The sequence below is a fragment of the Montipora foliosa genome, chromosome 1 (assembly GCF_036669935.1).
Source record: "Montipora foliosa isolate CH-2021 chromosome 1, ASM3666993v2, whole genome shotgun sequence".
Taxonomy (NCBI): Eukaryota; Metazoa; Cnidaria; class Anthozoa; order Scleractinia; family Acroporidae; genus Montipora; species Montipora foliosa.
Genome location: NC_090869.1, coordinates 28,211,352 through 28,231,351, shown reverse-complemented (window position 1 = coordinate 28,231,351; position 20,000 = coordinate 28,211,352). Strand labels below are relative to the sequence as shown.

Genomic DNA, 20,000 nt, shown 5'->3' with positions numbered 1-20,000 from the left:
TCTTACAACCAATGTACAACGAGTATGTCAATGAAGATGCTGGTCCAGGAGAGCTGGTCACTACTGGTACGATACAGCTCTTTGCTGACTCTTTCACGTGACGTCATCGCCGCCATTTTGGTGGACGAAAACAATAAACCTCTCATTAGATTCTTTTTTTTAGTCCACCAACATTTGCGCATTGTGCCATTGTGATCTTTGTCTCTAGGGATTGGTTGTAAATCCTCTATAGGCTATTTTCGAATTGTGTACGGAAATAACCGAGTCAAGGTTCAGGGAAAGAGTAATATTCGCGAGTTGAAATGTTCGGGAACGAGTTTCGGTGCGCAAAAACAAGTTTTCAATCCTTTGGGACTCAACATGGCCGCTGTGTTATCAAGGCCTATTCACCTTTATCACTCGGCGGCCATTTTGGAGTCCTTGGGGAATAAAGGCTTTGTCTTTGCATTGTCTTTGCCCGTCCAGCCTCACATTGAATGAGAGGTTCGACGGGCAAAATCTTTTGTTTGGACATTGAATGATATGGGTCTATTGCTCCCTTTATTGGTTCTTTTATCTGGGCTAGGTGCATTTTTCCGTTGTGTCATCTATTGTTTCGTTCTGCAATCACAGATCGCGTCTGGAAAGCTACAGGGTCTCTCCAGGGAAATGATTTTAGAGATAGATAGTTAAGTACTCTTTTCATTTGTTTTTGCACACAGGACAATGACGAGTTGTAATTTTAATTCAATGGCTAAACAAAATGGTCGTCATTTGCAAACCATCGAAGAGACGTTTGGTAGTATCCTCTATCGGATTGCCAAATTGTAAACGATGTGAAGAATAATGTCATAAAAAATGAAAGCAAACTGATATAAGTTTTCAGGTCACGACCTCTTTTCTTCCGCAAATTCTGAAACAAAAGGAGATCTGTAATTTTGCTGGGGTATACTAATTGAACTGCACATCCTCTCTATAGAATAAGAAACTTCTCTGATTAAGTTACCAAAGATGATCCATTAACGGTTTTTTGACAACCGCATCACAATTTTGTTGACGCTTGACAATTCCATTTAATTTTATTTATCCTTTTAGTTCAAGCAAATGACCTGGATCTCGACCCAGTCTCCTATAGTATTATTTCTGGCGATAACAGCAGCAACTTTGTGATGGACAATCGCACAGGTGTAGTCCGTTTAGTGAGTCACAGGAAGCCCAATCTCATCCTGTCATTTTACTTCCTGAACATCAGTGCATCGGACGGTGTACATGTCAGCCAAGCGATGCTAATAGTAGCAGTACTGGACATAAACAACCACAAGCCTGTGTTCAGGGACTGTGGCAAATATCGACCAGTTATTGCGGAAAACATGCCTCCCGGTTCTACAGTCTTACAGGTTTGATGAATAGAGTTCTTGAACGTCGTTAGACTCGGAAATGACGGTTCAAGTCCATATTCCAGAAGTCTCGATTTGCGATGGAATCTCGATATTATCTATTTTTAGGACGGCTACTGCTAGACTTTTTCGGGGAAAAAAGTGGCGATGTTGTGTTCAGTGTACGATCCATGGTTTTTTGCCTTAAGCGAGTGCAATCCTCGTGCGGCTACTTGATTGCAGACCAATCAGAGGCGTTGAGGTCATCAGGACCAATTTGATTGGCCATAATTTGTTGGGACCCGTATTCTAAATTTAGGTTATACCAGGAGCGGATCAAGGGGAAGGGTGCAGGGGGTGCACACCTACCCCAACCCCCCCCCCCCCCCCAACCCCCTTCCTGAGAAGATCTACGGTTTTCTGGTATTCTGAAAGGAAAAAAACGTCATCAGTCACTATTCCTTAGCAGTGCACCCCCTCCTAAGAAAAATACAGTATTGAGTAAACTGATGTATGGGTATCTATCGCCGCCAAAATTCAAACTTGTTGTTCTTAAACCCAAACATTGGTCATATACCGGACCAAAATGGCGGAAAACAAAAGAACCATTGCTATCCTGATTAGGTCTTGTCGATTAGGTATCGTTATGTTCGCTATGTTCTTTTGTTTATTCAATTTGTCAATTCAAACATTCAATTGGTGAAGTCAACATTCAAGTCGTCATTTTAAGTGGTACTACGACCAAAAAAACAAGTCTTTTTTTTTTTTTTGATTTCAAAACTATGTGAACTAAACACTAACTGACCCAAGTTTTAAGTTCTGATTTTAAAAAGACACCTGTTTATTTTAACTGGAATTTTCTTATTTATTGGTCCGCCATTACTAACTTTAAAATCTTGAGAGAGCTGGGTCGAGGAGAAAATGACGTCGCAATGCGTGTATACGCGGCCGAATTAATATGCAGCACGGGAGTTTCGAGCTTTCAGACTTTTTAACCCGTGTTTTGCATATATAATAAATTGCGTTTACACGCTGAAATTTTAAGCTAGTGAGTAAATGACGTCATTTTCTGTAGATCCAACCCTCTGAGGTCCAATCGGCCAGTTTTGAACGTGAGTGATGGCGGACCGTGAAATCCAAAACTTACACTCAACATAAACAGCCTTTGGATAAAACTCAAAGCTCAAAATTTTGCCAGTTAGGTGTCAAGGGAACACGCTTTCAAAATCTGAAGAAAAAAAGGAAATGATTTTTAAAGTTTTAAAGTTTTAAAGTTTTAAAGCAATTTCATTGCCCAAGTGAATGTCTGAATTGACAAATAGCCCTTTTGCAACTAACGATCACATGGTACAAAATTCGCCATGCTGGAGGGCAAGCTCATTATTATTCCCCCACTGGGACATTAAAACAAAGGCAAGTCAAGGTTGACTGGTTCAGATCTCTTTGTTTTAATGTCCCAGTGGGAGAATAATAATGAGCTTGCCCTCCAGCATGGCGGATTTTGTACCATGCGATCGTTAGTTGCAAAAGGCCTATTGAATGGTTGATTTTTAATTGAGAGTTTAAATTGCAAGACAGAATGATTGAATTGAAGGTTTAGATCTAAGAACAAGAAGTTTGAATTTTGGCGGGGATTTATACCCATACTGATGGACCAAAGCCACTTAGCCAGTATCAAAAATACCATAATACTCTTTGCTTGTCCCTCCAAAATTTTGCATAAGCATTGTTTTCAGTTTCTCTTGGGACCCTCCCCCTTCCTGAGAAGACCTGCGGTTTTCTGGTATTCTGGAAAAAAAAAAAAAAAAAAAAAAAGGCGTCATCAGTCACCATTCCTTAGTAGTGCACCCCCTCCTAAGAAAAATACCATTACAAGTCCCAAGAGAAAATAAAAACTATGCTAATGCAAAAGTATGGAGTATTGTGGTATTTTTGATAGTGGGTAATTAAGAGAGATCAGCACTCCTGGGTTATGGGCTTCTATTACCAAAAAACTTCTTTTCGTAATTTGAGACCTCATGCGCTTTGAAACTCTTTGAGAGTCCTTGAATTCAGAAGTCAAAATTTCAAAGCATCACAAATGAACACATGTAAATTGACAGGTTTCTGCAGTCTGTACCGTGGCGGTGTTACGTAGTAACCGTTTCAGTTTTTATCATTCTGGATCACCACACGCTGCACCATAACTTTCTTTCGCCGCTTGAAGGTTTCGCCTTGTGCCGCTGAAACATTAGAATTTATATCATGTTTGTTGTGAAATCCAGAGGTGCCACGAGAGTGCTTGTTTGCATTCCAGGTCAGGGCTGAAGACGGTGACAAGGGCGATAACGGCAAAGTCAGTTATCACATTGAGCGACCAACAGCCGGCGTGCCTTACTTTAAGATTGACATTAATTCAGGCCTCGTGACCACGGCTGCGTCCTTTGACCGCGAGAAAAAGCGATCTTACCAAATAAGGATCACAGGAAAGGACGGCGGGCCAGATCGACAAGAAGCCGAAAGACTCATGGGATTTTGTCAAGTTGAGATAATGATCGATGACGTCAACGACAACCCGCCCGTATTTGGGAATAAGCGGTATGAGACTAGTGTCAAAGAAGACTCGGAGATAGGTCAGACGGTACTTCAAGTTAGCGCCACTGATAAGGATACAGGCAGCAATGCCTTAATAACGTATTCTTTCGAAAAGCTCAACACACACTTTAGCATTTCTAGCGTGACTGGAATTATAACCACTAACAGATCGCTTGCATCGTCAGAGTACGCATTCTCAGTGGTTGCGCGTGATAATGGTCTCCCTCCTCGACAGTCAAGGGCCTATGTAATCATCAGTGTTTACAAAGTTGGGAAAAACCCACCAAAGTTCGAGAAGGAAGTTTACTTCGCGCGTGTAGCCGAGGATCTGCCTCCCGGGGAGATTGTGATGCGAGTGACCGCAACGACTCCTGACCCCAGCAAAATGATGATTTATTACACCATCGAGAATTACCCGCAGCCATTTACCATAGCGCCGGCAACCGGAGTGCTTAGTACTACCCAAGCTCTTGATTACGAATCATCCCCCAACTATACCGTGCACATTCGTGCACAGGACACCCAAGATCCTCCTCTGGTCTCGTTTACCCGGTTAGAGATTCTGGTTGAGGACGTAAACGACTCGCCTCCTGAATTTCCAGTATCCAAGTATGAAGGTCAGGTTGCTGAGAATTTACCCATAGGGACTTCAGTTATCGAAGTTGAAGCAAACGACCCAGATAAAGGTCAGAATGGACTTGTCTCGTACAGCTTTAACAGAAAAGAAAGCTACGATGATTTTGATTTGGACTCGGTAACAGGGCTTATCACCACTAAGATGGTTTTCGATCGAGAGAGGTCTGGACGCTATACGCTGATCGTGGAAGCACGTGACCATGGTAAGGTTCCTAAGAAATCGAGTTGTTTGATTAACGTCATTATCAACGATCAAAATGACAATGCGCCGGTGTTTAAGCATGCAGTGTATAACATCAGTGTTTTCGAGGATGTCGCACTCGGAGCGCGTCTTCTTACTGTCTCAGCAGTAGATGACGATATAGGAAACAACGCCATCGTGAATTATTACATTACCTCTGGCAACAAAGGAGCAGCGTTTGCGATTACTAAGGAGCTCGGGCAGATTGTTGTCGCCAGCTCGCTGGACAGAGAGACAAAGGATTACTACCATCTCAAGATAAGGGCTTTGGACGGCAGAAACTCTGGCTCGGCTGTGGTAAACATACACATCAAGGATGTCAATGATAACAATCCTGAGTTCTCGAACAACACCTACTATGCCAAAGTGTACGAGAATCAACCTAGTGGAAGTTACGTCACGACTTTGTCCGCAACCGATAAGGATCTTGGAGGAGGTGGATTGTTTTTGTATTCCATCAGTGGCCAAGGTAGGAATGCTTTTAAGATCGATCCCAAGACGGGAGTACTGTCAACTGTTAAGCCACTCGACCGAGAGACGAAAGCGCGATATGATTTCCTTGCATTTGCCACAGATAATCCTGAGTCTGAGGCAGTCTCGAGGAGGACTGGATCTTGTGACGTTGTGATTTGGATCCGGGACATAAACGACAACGCGCCGCGGTTCCCGGATGATATATATGAAGGTGGTGTTCAAGAGAACCAGTCTCCTGGTGCTCGTGTTATGGAGTTGTCGGCAGTTGACGATGATGACCCGAATGAAAGCGGGAACGCGATCATGAGTTATGAACTCATAGATGACTCTTCTGGCAGGTTCAGAATCGAACGGGACACGGGTTTGATCAGGACACGCGTAAAACTTGACCGAGAGGAAGACGATGAGTACCTACTAGTCGTAAACGCCACCGATGGTGGTAATCCCGCGCTGTCGGGTCACGTGGAGGTCAAGGTCAAAGTCACAGATGCCAATGATCACCCTCCTCGATTTGAAGAGAGAATGTTCTTTGCGAGTGTGTTCGAGAATGCCGATATTGATTCCCCAGTGATGATTTTAAAGGCCACTGATGAAGATGTTGGAATCAATGCACAGCTTCGTTATTCCATAACACAAGGAGCTTGGGATGACGCCGGAAACAGTGGGAATATGTTTCATGTTGTAGAGGATACGGGAGAAATTAGAGTGACCAGGAGTTTAGATTTTGAGACCAAAAAGGAATATAAACTGGAAGTCATGGTGAGTAAAAATTATTATAGCGGGTTTTCTCGTTTTAGGAAATTCTCTTAAGTGTGTTTCAGTGGACAGTTTTACCTGTACAATGGCCGTCTTGGATTCTAATGTTCTGAGGGATATAAAGTTATGGGATGCACAGGTGGCAAGTGAATATATTGGATTTTTGACACCTATTTGATATTTGCATTGATTAATTTGAAACCGGCAAAGTGTAAGAATTAATCTGGTATGAAAAATTCAAGACCAAAACCAAATTTATGCCCACAAGAGGTCTGCATTTGCTTCCCGGGCATCCCATAATACATCAATTTGAATACACTTTTGACCCTTGATTGGAAATCACTGCAACGCTTTGATTTCTTAGCAATAAGAAATTAGAAAGATCCCCGCTAAACATTTTCCCTAAAAGTTGTTTGTAGTTTTTTCGACTTTCGAAGTACCTAGGCCCTGTCTGCAATGGTAATGCAACGACTGCTAACGACATTACACTCCAGCATCACTGATCATTCGCAAAATGAAGTAACACCAGCGCGTGGTTGCGCGTGGTTTTTGGTTTGTCAAGCTATGCGTGACTTCTTTACACCCATGACACTCCTTAGATTAAACTAATTCGGCAATGAGTGGTCGGTGGGCTAACAACTAGGCGATTTCCGCCATAAAAGCCGCTTAGAAATCGAACGCTATTACTGCCAAAGTTTGAGCGTTGTACATTTTTATTCCGTTCCTTTCCAGGTGCGTGACTCCGGGAGTCCTTCTTTTTCTGACACAGCCGAAGTCACGATTGCTGTTCAGGACTTCAACGATAACCCGCCGGTCTTCAGTCCCGTATCGTACTCCGGGGAAGTAAAAGAAAACAAAGATCCGGAAATATTTCTATTGCAAGTTAGCGCGTCTGACTCAGACACCGGTTCCAACAAAGAGTTCAAATTTTCTATCGCCTACGGTGATCCCGACGGGCATTTTCGTATTGATCCTGACTCCGGAAACCTGTACGTGCATCGCAAGCTTGACAGAGAGACTCGGCCATCTTATCTCCTTAAAGTCAGAGCTACAAACATCGCAGGTGGGATGCAGCAAGTTTCAAAAACTGTATTTGCCGAAAGTGGTCAAGTTTCAGAAAATTTAATTTAACTTACGCAATTTAAAATCAAGTGAGACTATGTTGCCTCGCAGTTATGAGCGCGATTTACTATTGCGTCGAAAAGCCTGAAAAACTTCAGGACTTCAACGGGGTTGAATTTCATATATATATATATTTATATCATTTCGTTCATTAATTCACTTATCACGGGAACATGTGAACCTAGAAATGACCAGCTCCCAACGTCAGTGGCTTCATAGACCTTATTCCAAAATGGCCGTCATTTAAATATTCTTTTGTTTTTATTCAGATTAGCCCTTGATGCCTTTTCTTGAGCTGCAAATTCAAAAGATTATTTTGCCTTGAACGAGGCAGCAAGGTCTAATTTCAACAAAAACAAAAGAATATCTAAATGGCGGCCATTTTGGAACAAGGTGTATAGCTCAGTTGGTTAGAGCGTCGCACCGGTATCGCCCCGTTGAAGTCCTGAAAATTTTCAGGCTTCTCGACGCAATAGTAATTGCGCTCGTAACTGTGAGGCAACACAGTTTCACTTGATTTCATACCTACCCGCAGTGCAATATATGCTGCATTTCATATACATCATTTCGTTCATTACGCAATTTATTTGACCAGTTGTAAAAGACGCACAGCCAATTGACCAATCATAACGCTAAAAAAATACGTGCAGCCGGCAATTAACGCGTGCGTGATCAGTTTAGCTTTTCCCTTCGATTGGCTCAGAATGTAGAGCGAAATTTTGGGTAGCTCTACTAAAACCAAAAATATAGCTGAATTAATCTCCACACTCAATAGACAAACCCTCTCAACAAACGATGTCGCGATTTTTGTAGCTTTCAATACCTATCTTGACGACTGGAATCTCAGTTGTTAAAGCGGGGTGCAGCGATACCGACTTGCCACTAAAGATGTAATCCTGTTCGAAGTTGGGGGAGTGTTAAAGGAATTTCTGCAACTTATCATTATTACAATAAAATTTCTTAGTTAACAGCGATGATCATTTTTACATAAAAAGCAACTAAAAACGTTTGGAAACGAAGAATGGTGGTTGATTTTCGCACGAATGCGGTAGGTCGACTCAGAATGTCATTCATCCGTTTTTTTTTTTTTCCAGCAACGAATCTCCTTTACGGTCATGCGTCAGTGCAAGTCAGAGTGATAGACGCCAATGACAATGGCCCTGTTTTCCATCCTTCGGTTTTCCACTTTAGCGTCAAAGAAAACATCGCTCCTTCTCAGTCATTAGGGAAAATAAGCGTTGATGACCCGGATCTCGACCCACCAAACGGAGGTCCTTTTTCATTTGGAATATCCAGTGGCAACGAGGAAGGCTATTTCGGGGTCCATAACGTAACCGGCGTATTTTTTACCAGAGCTACTTTCGACCGAGAAAGGCGTGAGTCCTACATGTTAACGATTAAAGCATTTGACAGCGGGAATCCTCAACAGGAGTCGGCGACATTGCTTTACGTACACATTTTAGATGAAAACGACAACCAACATTCAAGCGGAACTTTAAACTTGGATCTCAATTCTTACCAGGGAAAGTTTCCTGGGGGTGTGGTAGGAAAGGTTTACGTCATCGATAAAGACGTTAATGATCTTCGTATTTACGAAGTGCTCACGAAGAGTTCCGAGTACTTTACAGTTGCACGAACGACTGGGATGATCAGTAGTAGCGCGAATCCGCCAAAGGGAGATTACTCTCTCTCGATTAAAGTCTCTGACTCTAACAGCTCGTTCTCGGAGGTCGTTTGTTCTGTGTTTATAAAAGTCAAGGAAGTGACAGCCGAAGCTGTTCAAAACAGCATAGCGATACGTCTGGGCGGTGTGTCCCGCGAAGGATTTATCACAACCATACAGCCTCGTTTTAAGGAATCAATAGCGGGTATCCTTGGAACGAGCGAGGACAATGTGGATCTTTTTAGCGTACAAAAAGCACCGAAAAACCCAAATGCCATCGACGTGCGCTTTGCGGCGCACGGCAGCCCGTATTACGCTCCTGAGCGCATGAGAGCTCTTCTCAAGAACAGCTGGGACGTTCTGGCGAAAGCCACGAAGATTTTCAAAGTTGATATTCTCCTTGTTGGCGTGGATGAATGCTTGAATGAGCTTTGTAAGTCGAGTGGATGCACAAACGTTTTACTCGCGAACGGTGACGTGGAGGTTATTTCTGTGAAAAAGACAGCATTTGCCTCAATCATAGCGGTGGTTGTTGCAAAATGCGACGATTGTAATGAACAGAAAAAGGTGATACAGACGTGCAGCGCACAGTTATGTTTAAATGGAGGAACGTGCGTCGACACACCAGATGGTAAATATTTATGACATAAGTAATGATGATATGGACGACAATGTCTGATGATGGTGATCGTTTCAATGATGATAGTAGTGACTTCATGTGTGAAGTAATGCATTATTTTTTTTAATCTTTCGGCCCAACAAAAGGTTCAAAAGAAAAAGGTGCTACTGCTCTTGCGTGTGTTGCAACTGCTCGAAGTCTCACGGCTGGATTGGATCTAGCATGAAATGGAGGCTTATGCGGGTAAATTAATTTGTGTGTAAAAAGATTTGTCGGCATTAGCCTCCATTTCATGCTAGATCCAGTCAAGCCGTGAGAATTCGAAAATGGTCTATTCCATGCTAACAATTTGTGAATTTTGCATCGATGTTGTGATCTAGAGATCATTTTCCAACTCACTTCTCGTGTGAAGTGTCGGCCGATTGTCGAGAAATTGAAACTGGAAGAAACTGTGATAACAAAAAAAAAAAGTCAAAAAAATGAAAATCAATTTCGTGTGCGCATGTCCTCCAAATAAGCATTTGGAAGGCTGTTGCTGAAACTTTCTAACGACTGATCAGTAATGCTGATGATGCGGGGATGGCACTCAAACCACCCGAAATTATAATGAGAAAGCCTCGATTTTAAATTCGAATGGCTAGCGTTCTTTCAGTTCTCAAAAGATTGACCATTTTTTCTTTTTACTAACTATAGGGGTCCAAGATCACTGCCATCACTTATGCCCGAAACTGATTTAACTGATTTAACTGCCTTCCACAGGATACGTTTGTCGTTGTTTTGCTGGATTTAACGGCCCCAACTGCGAATTGACCACCCGTAGCTTTCAACCCGGTGACTGGCTCTGGTTGCGCCCCCCTCAGCAGTGCAGCATTGCGTCACTCTCTTTAGAGTTCGCCACCAAGGAGACAAATGGACTCTTGCTATATGGAGGACCAACGTCTCCGGTCAGGAATGGAGATGTACATGATTTTATCGCCGTGGAGCTCACTGGTGGTAAGGTACGTGTGTCTCTGTCTCTCGGGGACCGTGAGGATTTGGTGAGTGTTGGTGTTACCCGTGGGGTGAGCTTGAATGATGGAGAATGGCACCATGTGGAAGTGTACTGGAATGGAACGGTGAGTTTAGGAAGCTTGCAGTGATAATTAAAGCGGATACAAAGTATATCACTTTACTCTCTTTGAAGAGTGTAAACAGTCTTTCAATCTGTTCTCCATCCCGTTTTCGATAACAACTCGCAGTACAGTCCATTCGCTCTTGATTTGCACAACAGACGAGTTTTCAGATTCTCACTTCTCGTTACATAATACTTGTTCTTTGAACCTTCACTCAGCATATTATTTTTAAGTATCGTACATTTAATTTTACCAGAAACCCATAAGGGTTGAAACGTGTAACGCGCGTTCACAGCTTCCGAATATTCAGTGCGAACTGATTGGTTGAATGTTTCAGTGCTAAGTACCATATTTGGAAACCCCTCGCTCTTGTTGTTCCAAATATGGTACTTAGCAAATTGAATATTCAGAAGCTTGTTTCCCAGCACACAAGAAGCCGTTACACTTTTCAACCCTTATGGGTTTCTGATTTTACTCAATGTTTCGCTACAGTCCCGTTCCCTATAAAGTGGCAGTAGTTAAGGTGGCTCAAACCTGTTTTAACACATGAAAGAAACGTTCTTACTAGAAGGATTGACACTACAACACTTAATCACGTAACGGCAATAATATGGTACCATATTAAACGTTAATTATTGCTGAAAAAGATTCAATCATCTTTGTGACGTCAAAAGTTACCGTGGCAACAGGGAAGCCCTGAAAAACGAACTTGGTGACCCCATTTTTTTATTTCTGAAATGAAATCAGCTTGCCAGAATGAAACTTTCCGCCAAGGGTAGAAAAAATCTTTGGAGCGGATTCAGAGCCTCCTTAAATAATTGAAAATTTAGGGTAGCTCTGAATCCGCTCCACAGAATTTTTTAAAACTTTGCAGAGAGTTTCATGTTGGCCGTTTGATCACTTTTGTGCAATAAACCACTGGGGTCGCCTTGTTCGTTTTTCAGGTATGAGCAACTAAAGCCAAAATTTAGGGTGTTTTTGCAAGGCTTTCCGGTTATCTTGGTAACTTGTTACGTCACAAAAATGACTGCATCTTGTTCAGCAATAATTGATGTTTCACATGGTACCATGACATTGCTGTTACGTGATAAAGTGTTGTAGTGTCAACCCTTCTAATAACAAGGTCTCTTGAAAGTGTTGAAACTGGTTTGAGGCACCTTAAATCGAAATTTGTGAAACATCTACTGCCCGTTAGCTATCGATCGGCGATTTTTAAACTTCGCCAAGTCTATTTTTAAATTGAGTCAAAGTACGAAATTGTTGGTGGTCATATATTTGTTCTTCTTTTCATGTGGATATTAAATCACTCTTCAGATTTTATTGTAGTCCAAAATAAGTAATATAATATATCCTTACGTGCTATGCTCGTTTTCACTGTCACGCAACAAAATAATAAAATGGAAACGGTTCAATGAAATAAGCCAAAAACTTGGAATGTTGTATAGGAGACACAGTTATAAACCGCCTCATCAATTCTCAGGTCTGTGCGTTACATCGTTTCTGAGTTATTTGTCGAAGCGTTTCATTCAACTTTGTAGAGTTTTGTATGGATCCGCTCTGTTGGTGCACCACCGTTGTGCTCGAATATGGCTTCCAGAAATCCACACGAACTTCTGGAATTCACTTGGCGATGAAAGTGCTTACTTTTCGCTCATGATTTAAAATGCAGGTGTATGAACACATCTCCTAATGTACTTCAAACGCTCAGACTACTGAGATTGGTGGGCATATACATTTTTTTCAACCAAATAACTTTGTATCATGGTGTCACGCAAGGCAGGAGCCCATCTGGAGCGTGCAACTTCCATACAGCGTCTGTGAAACGGCGTTTTCACAAGTAGGTTTATTTTTAGACTAGCCCTTCTCGCGAATTAGTTCAAAAAACAAAGGCAGTTCCGGTTCGGGGACCCTATGACGTCAGCTTAATTTCTTGTAATTGGTCATAGGGCTCCTGTGGGAGTCTCATTCGCGGGAAATTCAATCTAAAAATAAATCGGTCTGTGAAAACGCCGTTACATGAACACAGTAGAGTTTTAGGCTCCGGGTCATGGGTTCCTGGCAAGGTGACAATTCGGAAATTCAAAATGCTGTATTTTCGAAACGAAAGACGTCATGGAACTCGAATCTTGAAAAAAGAATATTTTCTAGGTCATTTTCAACCTCCGAAAGATAAAAATTCAAAACACCTTGCCGTTTTGATTTTACAATTTGATGACGTCACTGTGAAAACCATCCGTTATTAAAATAATCCCACGCCTTTTCTTTAGCAATTTTGTTAATTAGCACAAAAGGGTATTCTTGGTTTGCATCCACGTGATGAGACGGCCATGTTGGTGTACAAAACAATAGAACATGGCCCCACATGAACAAGTTTTGCATAAGAATGGAGTCAAATTCCCAAAAGACATGATTTTACTGGATTGTTCTGTACATCAACATGGCCGCCGTGACGTCAGATGGAAACCATCAATACCTCCTACTAAACGAGTTCGAGGTCCGCGCTGTAAATTACTTGCCGAGTTCGCGCGTGGGCCATAAATCAAGGGTTAAGAACGAGGATCCATAACTTACAGTACGGACCGGGAAAACAAGGTTAGCGGGCTAGGGCCCGTTTCTCGAAAGTCCCATTTTCGGGTGTCGCAATTTCTTCCGTATCTCAAGAACGGAGCGGATTTAAGTAGTCAAACTTTACGGACATGTTTCTTTTAGTTGGCTTGAAAACATGCTAAAAGATCGGCTTTCCAAAATAAGCGGTTAGCAGTTTCACAAAGGGCTTTTCGGGACTTTCGAGAAACGGGCTCCTGGACAGCGGGTCGCGCTGAGAATACGGCTCGCTAAATTAGCCAATCATAGTACGTGTACTATCTGAGAGCTATAATAAAATGTTGTAACAGATTTCGCCACAGCCGGATTCCTTTATTAGAATTTTCGAGTTTTTTTTTTTTTTTAAAGGGCTTGGTCATTAGAGCATTTGTTCTTTTTTACCTCAGCTTGTTCGCGTAACTGTTGATAAGTGCAGGGAAGGAAGAAAGGCTGGAGCCGTTGAGGACAAATCTGACTGCTCATCCGAAGCAAGACTGAAAAATAATAACTACACGTAAGAACATAAAACGACGTTGTTTTGAGAACTTTTCTTGTGGTTTGAACTTTGGTTTAAAAGTGTTGCAGAACTTTGTAAGAACAGAATCCCTTTTATTTAGAAAACGTGAAAGTCTGAACGTGAAGCGCACGATAAAACCGATTTTTTTTTGTGGACTTTCCGTGTCTTTCGTTGTTCTTGTCCTTTAAAAATGTCGTGGAATTTTACATCCGCCTGGGTGATTGTAGTCGTAAGAGGGACTTAGCGGATAACCTTAACTGACGCATCGACAACTTGAACGAAAGTCATCTTCAAATTCAAGTAATTTGTGTATATACTACTTTTCATTCATGTTTACATTTGCCCTCTTCCGTTGAGAGTTGCTTCTTGTTTCGAAAGTTGGAACCATTTGCTATTAATAAGTTATTCGTCTTCTCACGCTTGGACTGATACGAGAATGCAAGCGAGGCTCATACGAGGAAATTTATTTGGAGTCAGCCTCTGCCGCATGCTCTTCCCAGTCCCAATCGTGACCTAACGAATGAAATATACGAGCTGAGTGTATGTCAGTTTCAGCATCAATAGACCTTTTTCGTTTGTACATTTTGTTTTCCCAATACAGATCATGTGGTAATACTCAGGAGATTTGGTGCTTTGTTTTGTTCATTAAAAAGAGTGCATGCAGACATATTCACGCTTGCATGCACTCATTTTAATGAACAAAACAAAGGACCAAACCTCCTGAGTATTATCACATGATCTGTATTGGGAAAACAAAATGTACAAGCGAAAAAGGTCTATTGACCTCTTTAGCTTGTACGTTTTGTTTTCCCATTTCAGACCACTTGATGTTACTCTAGGGAAAACTTTCTTTCAAATATCATCTTATGCACCTGTATATGTACGGATCACTTATGAAAACACAAAAGGAAAATTCCCTAGGGCAAAAACCAAAAATTGATTTGATCATAGTTAATAGAGGGGAATGGTGACTAAACCAGACAAACTTCTTTGTTGTATGTTTTTGTTCTTGTTGACCGTGCACAACAGACAATAGTTGTTTACTCCGTACTGAGGAATTAACCAGTAGAAACGTGTTGGTTGCGTAATTCATGCATAGTGTACGATTGCAAAACAAAAGATTGTGCACCGGCACGGTCGTGGACTTTCCAACCTAAATTTTGGAATCTTTGTTTGCTCCTTTGATGTTTGCCGAGCTTTCAAACCAGTCCCCTCTATTAACTATGATTTGATTTCCGTTGATTTGTTAATTTCAATTTATAATGTCCCCAATTAGTGCGCCTGCGCTAGAAGGTTTTCCCTTGGGAACATCACGTGGTCTGAAATGGGAAAACAAAACGGTACAAGCTAAGGAGGTCTATTTAACCATATTACTTCAAGTGACAGTTATAAAGCTCAAGACCATTTGGGTTTTTTTTCCTGTTTTTATTTAGGATGATGAATTTAAACAATCCGTTACAGATCGGTGGTGTATCAACCACAAACCTTTCGTATCCGGAACTCATCATTACAAGCTACAAAGGCTGCATTCGTAATGTAATGAGCCAAGGCAAATACTACGACCTCAAAAATCCGTCTTACACGAAAGGCACTGTGGAGGAATGTCCAATGATAGACCAACATTGTAAACGTCACGACTGCGACCCCCGGGCAACATGTGTGCCATCATGGAGTGGTCATTGGTGTTCCTGTCCCTTAGGCTTGACTGGTCTCACCTGTGGAAAAAGTGAGTGGTCGTTAGCGTGAACGAGGAAACAGTGTGGTAGCCTTTTATCCTGAAGTGTTGATTCCAGCGCGCAACCGAGGAAACCACTCATTTGCCGATGTAGAGAAATGTTTCGGTAAAAATAAGAACATTGTTGCTGCTGCAACAAATGCTTGGTGTGCGCGCATACTTGGAAACATTTTGGGACTCAAAGCATTCCGCAACGTTTGTCTTATGCTAGGCCCTAAGTCACCGAGTTTCAGGCAAATTTACTGAAACAAAGTTATCACAGGGGCACATAGAAGATCATGATCGCTCAAAATTGTGGATCGACTTAAAGGGAAATACTAGAAACAGGAGTCGACAAATAGGCAAACACTTGGTACTTCTACTTTGAGTGGTACAAAGTACAATTTGGGATGAAATATGAAATTTTACTTCTCTTGTCCAATCAGATTCAAGTATTTTTTTTTAAGTTTATTACAAGATAACCAATCTAACAGCTCTACTTCTTGTTTCAGAAACTGTTGCGCGGTCTTACGATGATGGCAGTTTTACTCGTTACTTGTTTCATTTACACAAGTTCGTGTATGACCCAAGTGAAACAAGGATCCACATGCAAATCAGAACACGTGACTCCGACGGCGGTGTGTTAATGTTTAACGCAGGAAGCCAAGAAGGCCGCTACAGTTTGTTAGAGGTAAAACTGCCGGACAACTTGTCCTTCTTCTTGTGCGGTGGCGAAGGAGGTGGTAATCTCCCTCTCTACGAATTTGGAGAATGCACCTTTTCGGAAATTTCAGCGTTTACAGCGTTTACAGTCTCCCACATCCCGGGGAAGTACGCAGCCATTACAACCTCTCCTGGGATTTTCTCAGAAAACAATATATCAAAACGAACAACCAATCAACAATGGAGCCTAACCCTAAAAACAATAGAACTGCGTCGTAAAGGGACCCAATGAAATTGGAGCTTGTTAAGAGCTGCGTCCTTGATTGGTTGTTTGTTTTGGTACATCTTTTTAGCCAATCCCAGGAGACGATGTAATAGTTGCGTACGGCCCCAATTTAGTGCCCACGCTCCCACCATGACGAGTCTCCTATGGCTCAATTGTGGAGCGTCCGTTCAGTGATCGGAAGGTTGTAGGTTCGACTCCTGCAAAAGAACTATCGGACTTTTTCCGAGTATCCCCGAGTAAATCTCGAAAAGTACGTCTCCTTAAAGTGGTTCTTCTCATTTCTTCTTTACTCAAGTTCCCTTGATACCATACAAAGGATGAGGGTTTGAATATGAAACCAGACAAGTCCTTTTTTTTTTTTATCTTGAAACAACAAATTCGTGAGTCGACTACAAATTTTGAGCACTGTGATGACGAATGTCGTTGTCGATAAGAGTACAGACAACACTGAACCACTGCAGATTTGTAAAATTTACAAATTTACAGTGGTTCAACGTTATCTGTACGCGTCTTGAAAACCATTGAAAGGCCTTAAAAAGCTCTGCTCTTCTTTCCTGGTCCTTGAAAGTCCTTGAGTTTCTTCTGACCCGCATTTTTAATCTAGAAATAATCAGCCTCTCAAGTCATGTCACAAAAACGCGACGAGCTGTGGGGTCGAGAATGGTTACCAGTGCCTTCGCATTATTTTCATGCATGTACGTTATGAACACGAGCAAGAATTGTACTGTCAGACTTTTTCCATGGGTAAATTCTTCGACGTAAATTAAAAAGAGGTCCTTGAAATTTCAAAATTTGTCCATTGAAAGTCCTTGAATTTTTGGTCTGAAAAAGTGTACGAACCCTGTTTGTTTTTTACCACGACATTCGACGCCAAAGAAAGTGTTTAATTCAGAGCGTGACCAAAATCATGACACAAAGAAAGAGCAAGCGTTGCCTACAGCTTTCTTGCAATATGATTGGTTTCTTTTCCAAAATGAGCGTTCCTGATTGGCTATTACATTACGTGACAATTTTACCCGAGCTTGACGCAAGCAGCGTGCTCTGGACTCTCGACAACGGCAAATTAACCAATCAAATTACGAGATTACAAGCAATAGCCCTTTTCACGGTTAGTTTTTCTCATTTGCATTACAATGTAATCTAACGTGGGTGTGAGGCAGTTTCGGATTAAAACTACAAAATAGCCCGAAATTGCCTCACATACATACATGCTATTGTAATGCAAATGAGAAAAACTAACCGTGAAAAGGGCTATTGTGGTAAAAATATATTTAAACAAGACCTAACCATAAGTCGTCGATTTTTCAGTTGGTTATTGGTTTTTCGCTTCGCAAGAAATTGAAGGAACCCATTTGTTTAAGGCCGATTGAGCTAATCCTGGGTTATTGTATAAGATTGTGTGTTAAGTGATGACGGGTTTTCCCAGCTCCCGCCATCCGCGAATCTCTTGATGGTTTCTGTCTCCTTAGCTTGGTTCAGTGCACGGTTTTTTTTTTTTTGGAATTTTCCTTTGCGGTCTGATGTGGTGGATTCTGTAGAAAGTGGCTTATTTAACGGTTACGTGCTTTCAGGTAACCCTGGCTTGACTTCTTACCAGCTTTTCCAAAGAAAGTCGTTGCAGGGGTTTGCTTCAGATCAGCACAATCATCATTTTTTTCTTGATTAGGTTGTACCATATAACATTGATGGCAAAGGGGAAAGAGAACTGATTGTTACCTACACGCTCGGATCAGCCAGTAGCAGACGGTCTCCATTGATACAACTGACCGGTGTGAATGTGGGCGACGGTCAGTGGCACAATATAAGTGTAGTGCGGGAAAGAACGATTGTTACGCTCTCCGTGGACAGTGACGGGGGTGGATATTCAGTGACTGGTAGGTTTGTCGCGCATTCTCTTTGATAGCGTAATCTTTTGTAGTGGGTACAATGTAACGCAGTTTGTTGCTTGTGTTCACAAACTGGTCATGTCGAGTAAATCGTCGTTACCCAATGCGCACTGACCAACATACCCACACACATTAGCTTGCCAAAAGGTTTTTCATGAGTAACGCGGTTCTTCGGCTGCGTACGTTTCGTTTGTGTCACACAAGTGGAAACCAGTCCTTCTATCCTTAATAATATACATGAAAAAACACTCGATTCTGATTGGCTGAGAGCAAGACAGTTCAAGTGTAATACCAGTGCAAATTACACATTGAAATTCTGGATTATGATTGGGTAAGACACAATAGGGTTGGTTAGAACCGATCAAATCTTTTGTTTACAAATCAAGCGCGCGCCCTGAATGGCGCAATTTATGGCCCAATTTTTCCCTGATTGAGTGATACGCGTGCGTTTCTTGCGCTTAAACATTTCGAATTTTTTCATGTTTATTATTAGTAAGTAATCGCATGATTTTTCTCGTGCAATTTAAAAATACGGGCTCGTGCAATGTTGGTCGTCTTTGAAAAAATTTGCTCGTGCTTATTTATTCCAAATTGCACTCGAAATCATGTTATTACCTATACAAATACATGTTATGCTCCTATGATTTCCACTACGGCTTAAGATACATAACACAGTTTGCGTTTTTTAAACCAACTGAATTGTTTTGACAAAAAAATACATCACTTGGACCGTAAAGAAGTGGAAGTCATGCTGGGAGTCACTGGACTTTGTACATGACTTCCGCCCAGGTCACGGGTTTCCGAAACTTAAGTCTCAAACAACAGGCGTTTTCAGGTTTCAGGTCCACACTCACCTTGATCAAATACCAATCAAACTATTTACAATTGATGTTTAAGCAATAGAGGACTTTTATTACACATAACATGAGAATTTTATTCCATAAAGCTCATTTGTACAAATCTATACGCTTTATTTTCACATGGTGAAAAAAGCCTATACAGCCAATCAGAATGGCGTACAGCTCTTTCACGTGTGAAAGTATAACCAATCAACGATAGCGTAAAGGCCTTTCCAAGCCAATCACTCGTGCATCTCGTGCAAATCGTACTTTGTCATTGAATTAAATTAAATTTGCATTTGGCCCAATTGTTAGTGAGTTTTTGTTTCTAATTTGAGTTCAGAAAACTATTTCAATGAAAATTCTCGTCTTATGTGTAATAAACAAGTCACGACAGATAAAGTGCTTTGTACGGGGTTGTATTCACTCGTTGTTTGTGTCAAAAACCCTCAATCGCTCGCACCTCGCTCGTTCGGGTTTTTGACAAAAATAACTCGTGAATAAAACCCCGTACGCCGCACCTTGTATGACTTAAAAAATATATACCATTTTTACATAGCCTCATCTAAACATGAGGGGGAGTGGGGAGAATTCGAAACAGTTATGGTCGAGGGTTTGATTAACGGGGGAGAATTCTCCCAAATCCCCGAGGGTTTAGATGAGGAGAGGAGCCCACGAGTTGGAGCGAGCAACTCCCATAATAGGGAGCTTAAGAGCCCACTGACGTGTTTCTAAGGATGTAATGGTTAAGTAATTTGAGAGAATTTAGCATTATTTTGGTCAGTTTCCAACTTTTGCACACCAGTGACCCTAATTTGACGTCAACATGCCACGCCCATGGTCACGTGACCAATAAAAGAAAACTCTAAATTTGTCTACGTGCTACGCAATTTGGGTATTTAATCAGTGGTTTCATAAATTGTATTCGTTTTTGCATCCAGCCAAGCATGGTTTTCTTTT

At 41.6% G+C, this 20,000-nt stretch overlaps 1 protein-coding gene across 2 annotated transcripts in view; it reads left to right on the top strand.

The window, feature by feature from the left end:
* LOC137995990 (protocadherin-like protein) overlaps window positions 1-20,000 on the top strand; it is an 83,459-nt gene that overhangs the window by 54,022 nt on the left and 9,437 nt on the right. For both annotated transcript variants that reach the window (XM_068841435.1, XM_068841433.1), the window contains 10 exons: window positions 1-66; window positions 1,075-1,376; window positions 3,652-6,039; window positions 6,769-7,099; window positions 8,253-9,452; window positions 10,200-10,555; window positions 13,543-13,649; window positions 15,086-15,378; window positions 15,879-16,057; window positions 17,982-18,189. The exon at window positions 1-66 is cut by the window's left edge and continues 284 nt beyond it. In XM_068841435.1, the coding sequence (XP_068697536.1) occupies window positions 1-66; window positions 1,075-1,376; window positions 3,652-6,039; window positions 6,769-7,099; window positions 8,253-9,452; window positions 10,200-10,555; window positions 13,543-13,649; window positions 15,086-15,378; window positions 15,879-16,057; window positions 17,982-18,189 (5,430 nt within the window). The remainder of the gene's footprint in view (window positions 67-1,074; window positions 1,377-3,651; window positions 6,040-6,768; window positions 7,100-8,252; window positions 9,453-10,199; window positions 10,556-13,542; window positions 13,650-15,085; window positions 15,379-15,878; window positions 16,058-17,981; window positions 18,190-20,000) is intronic.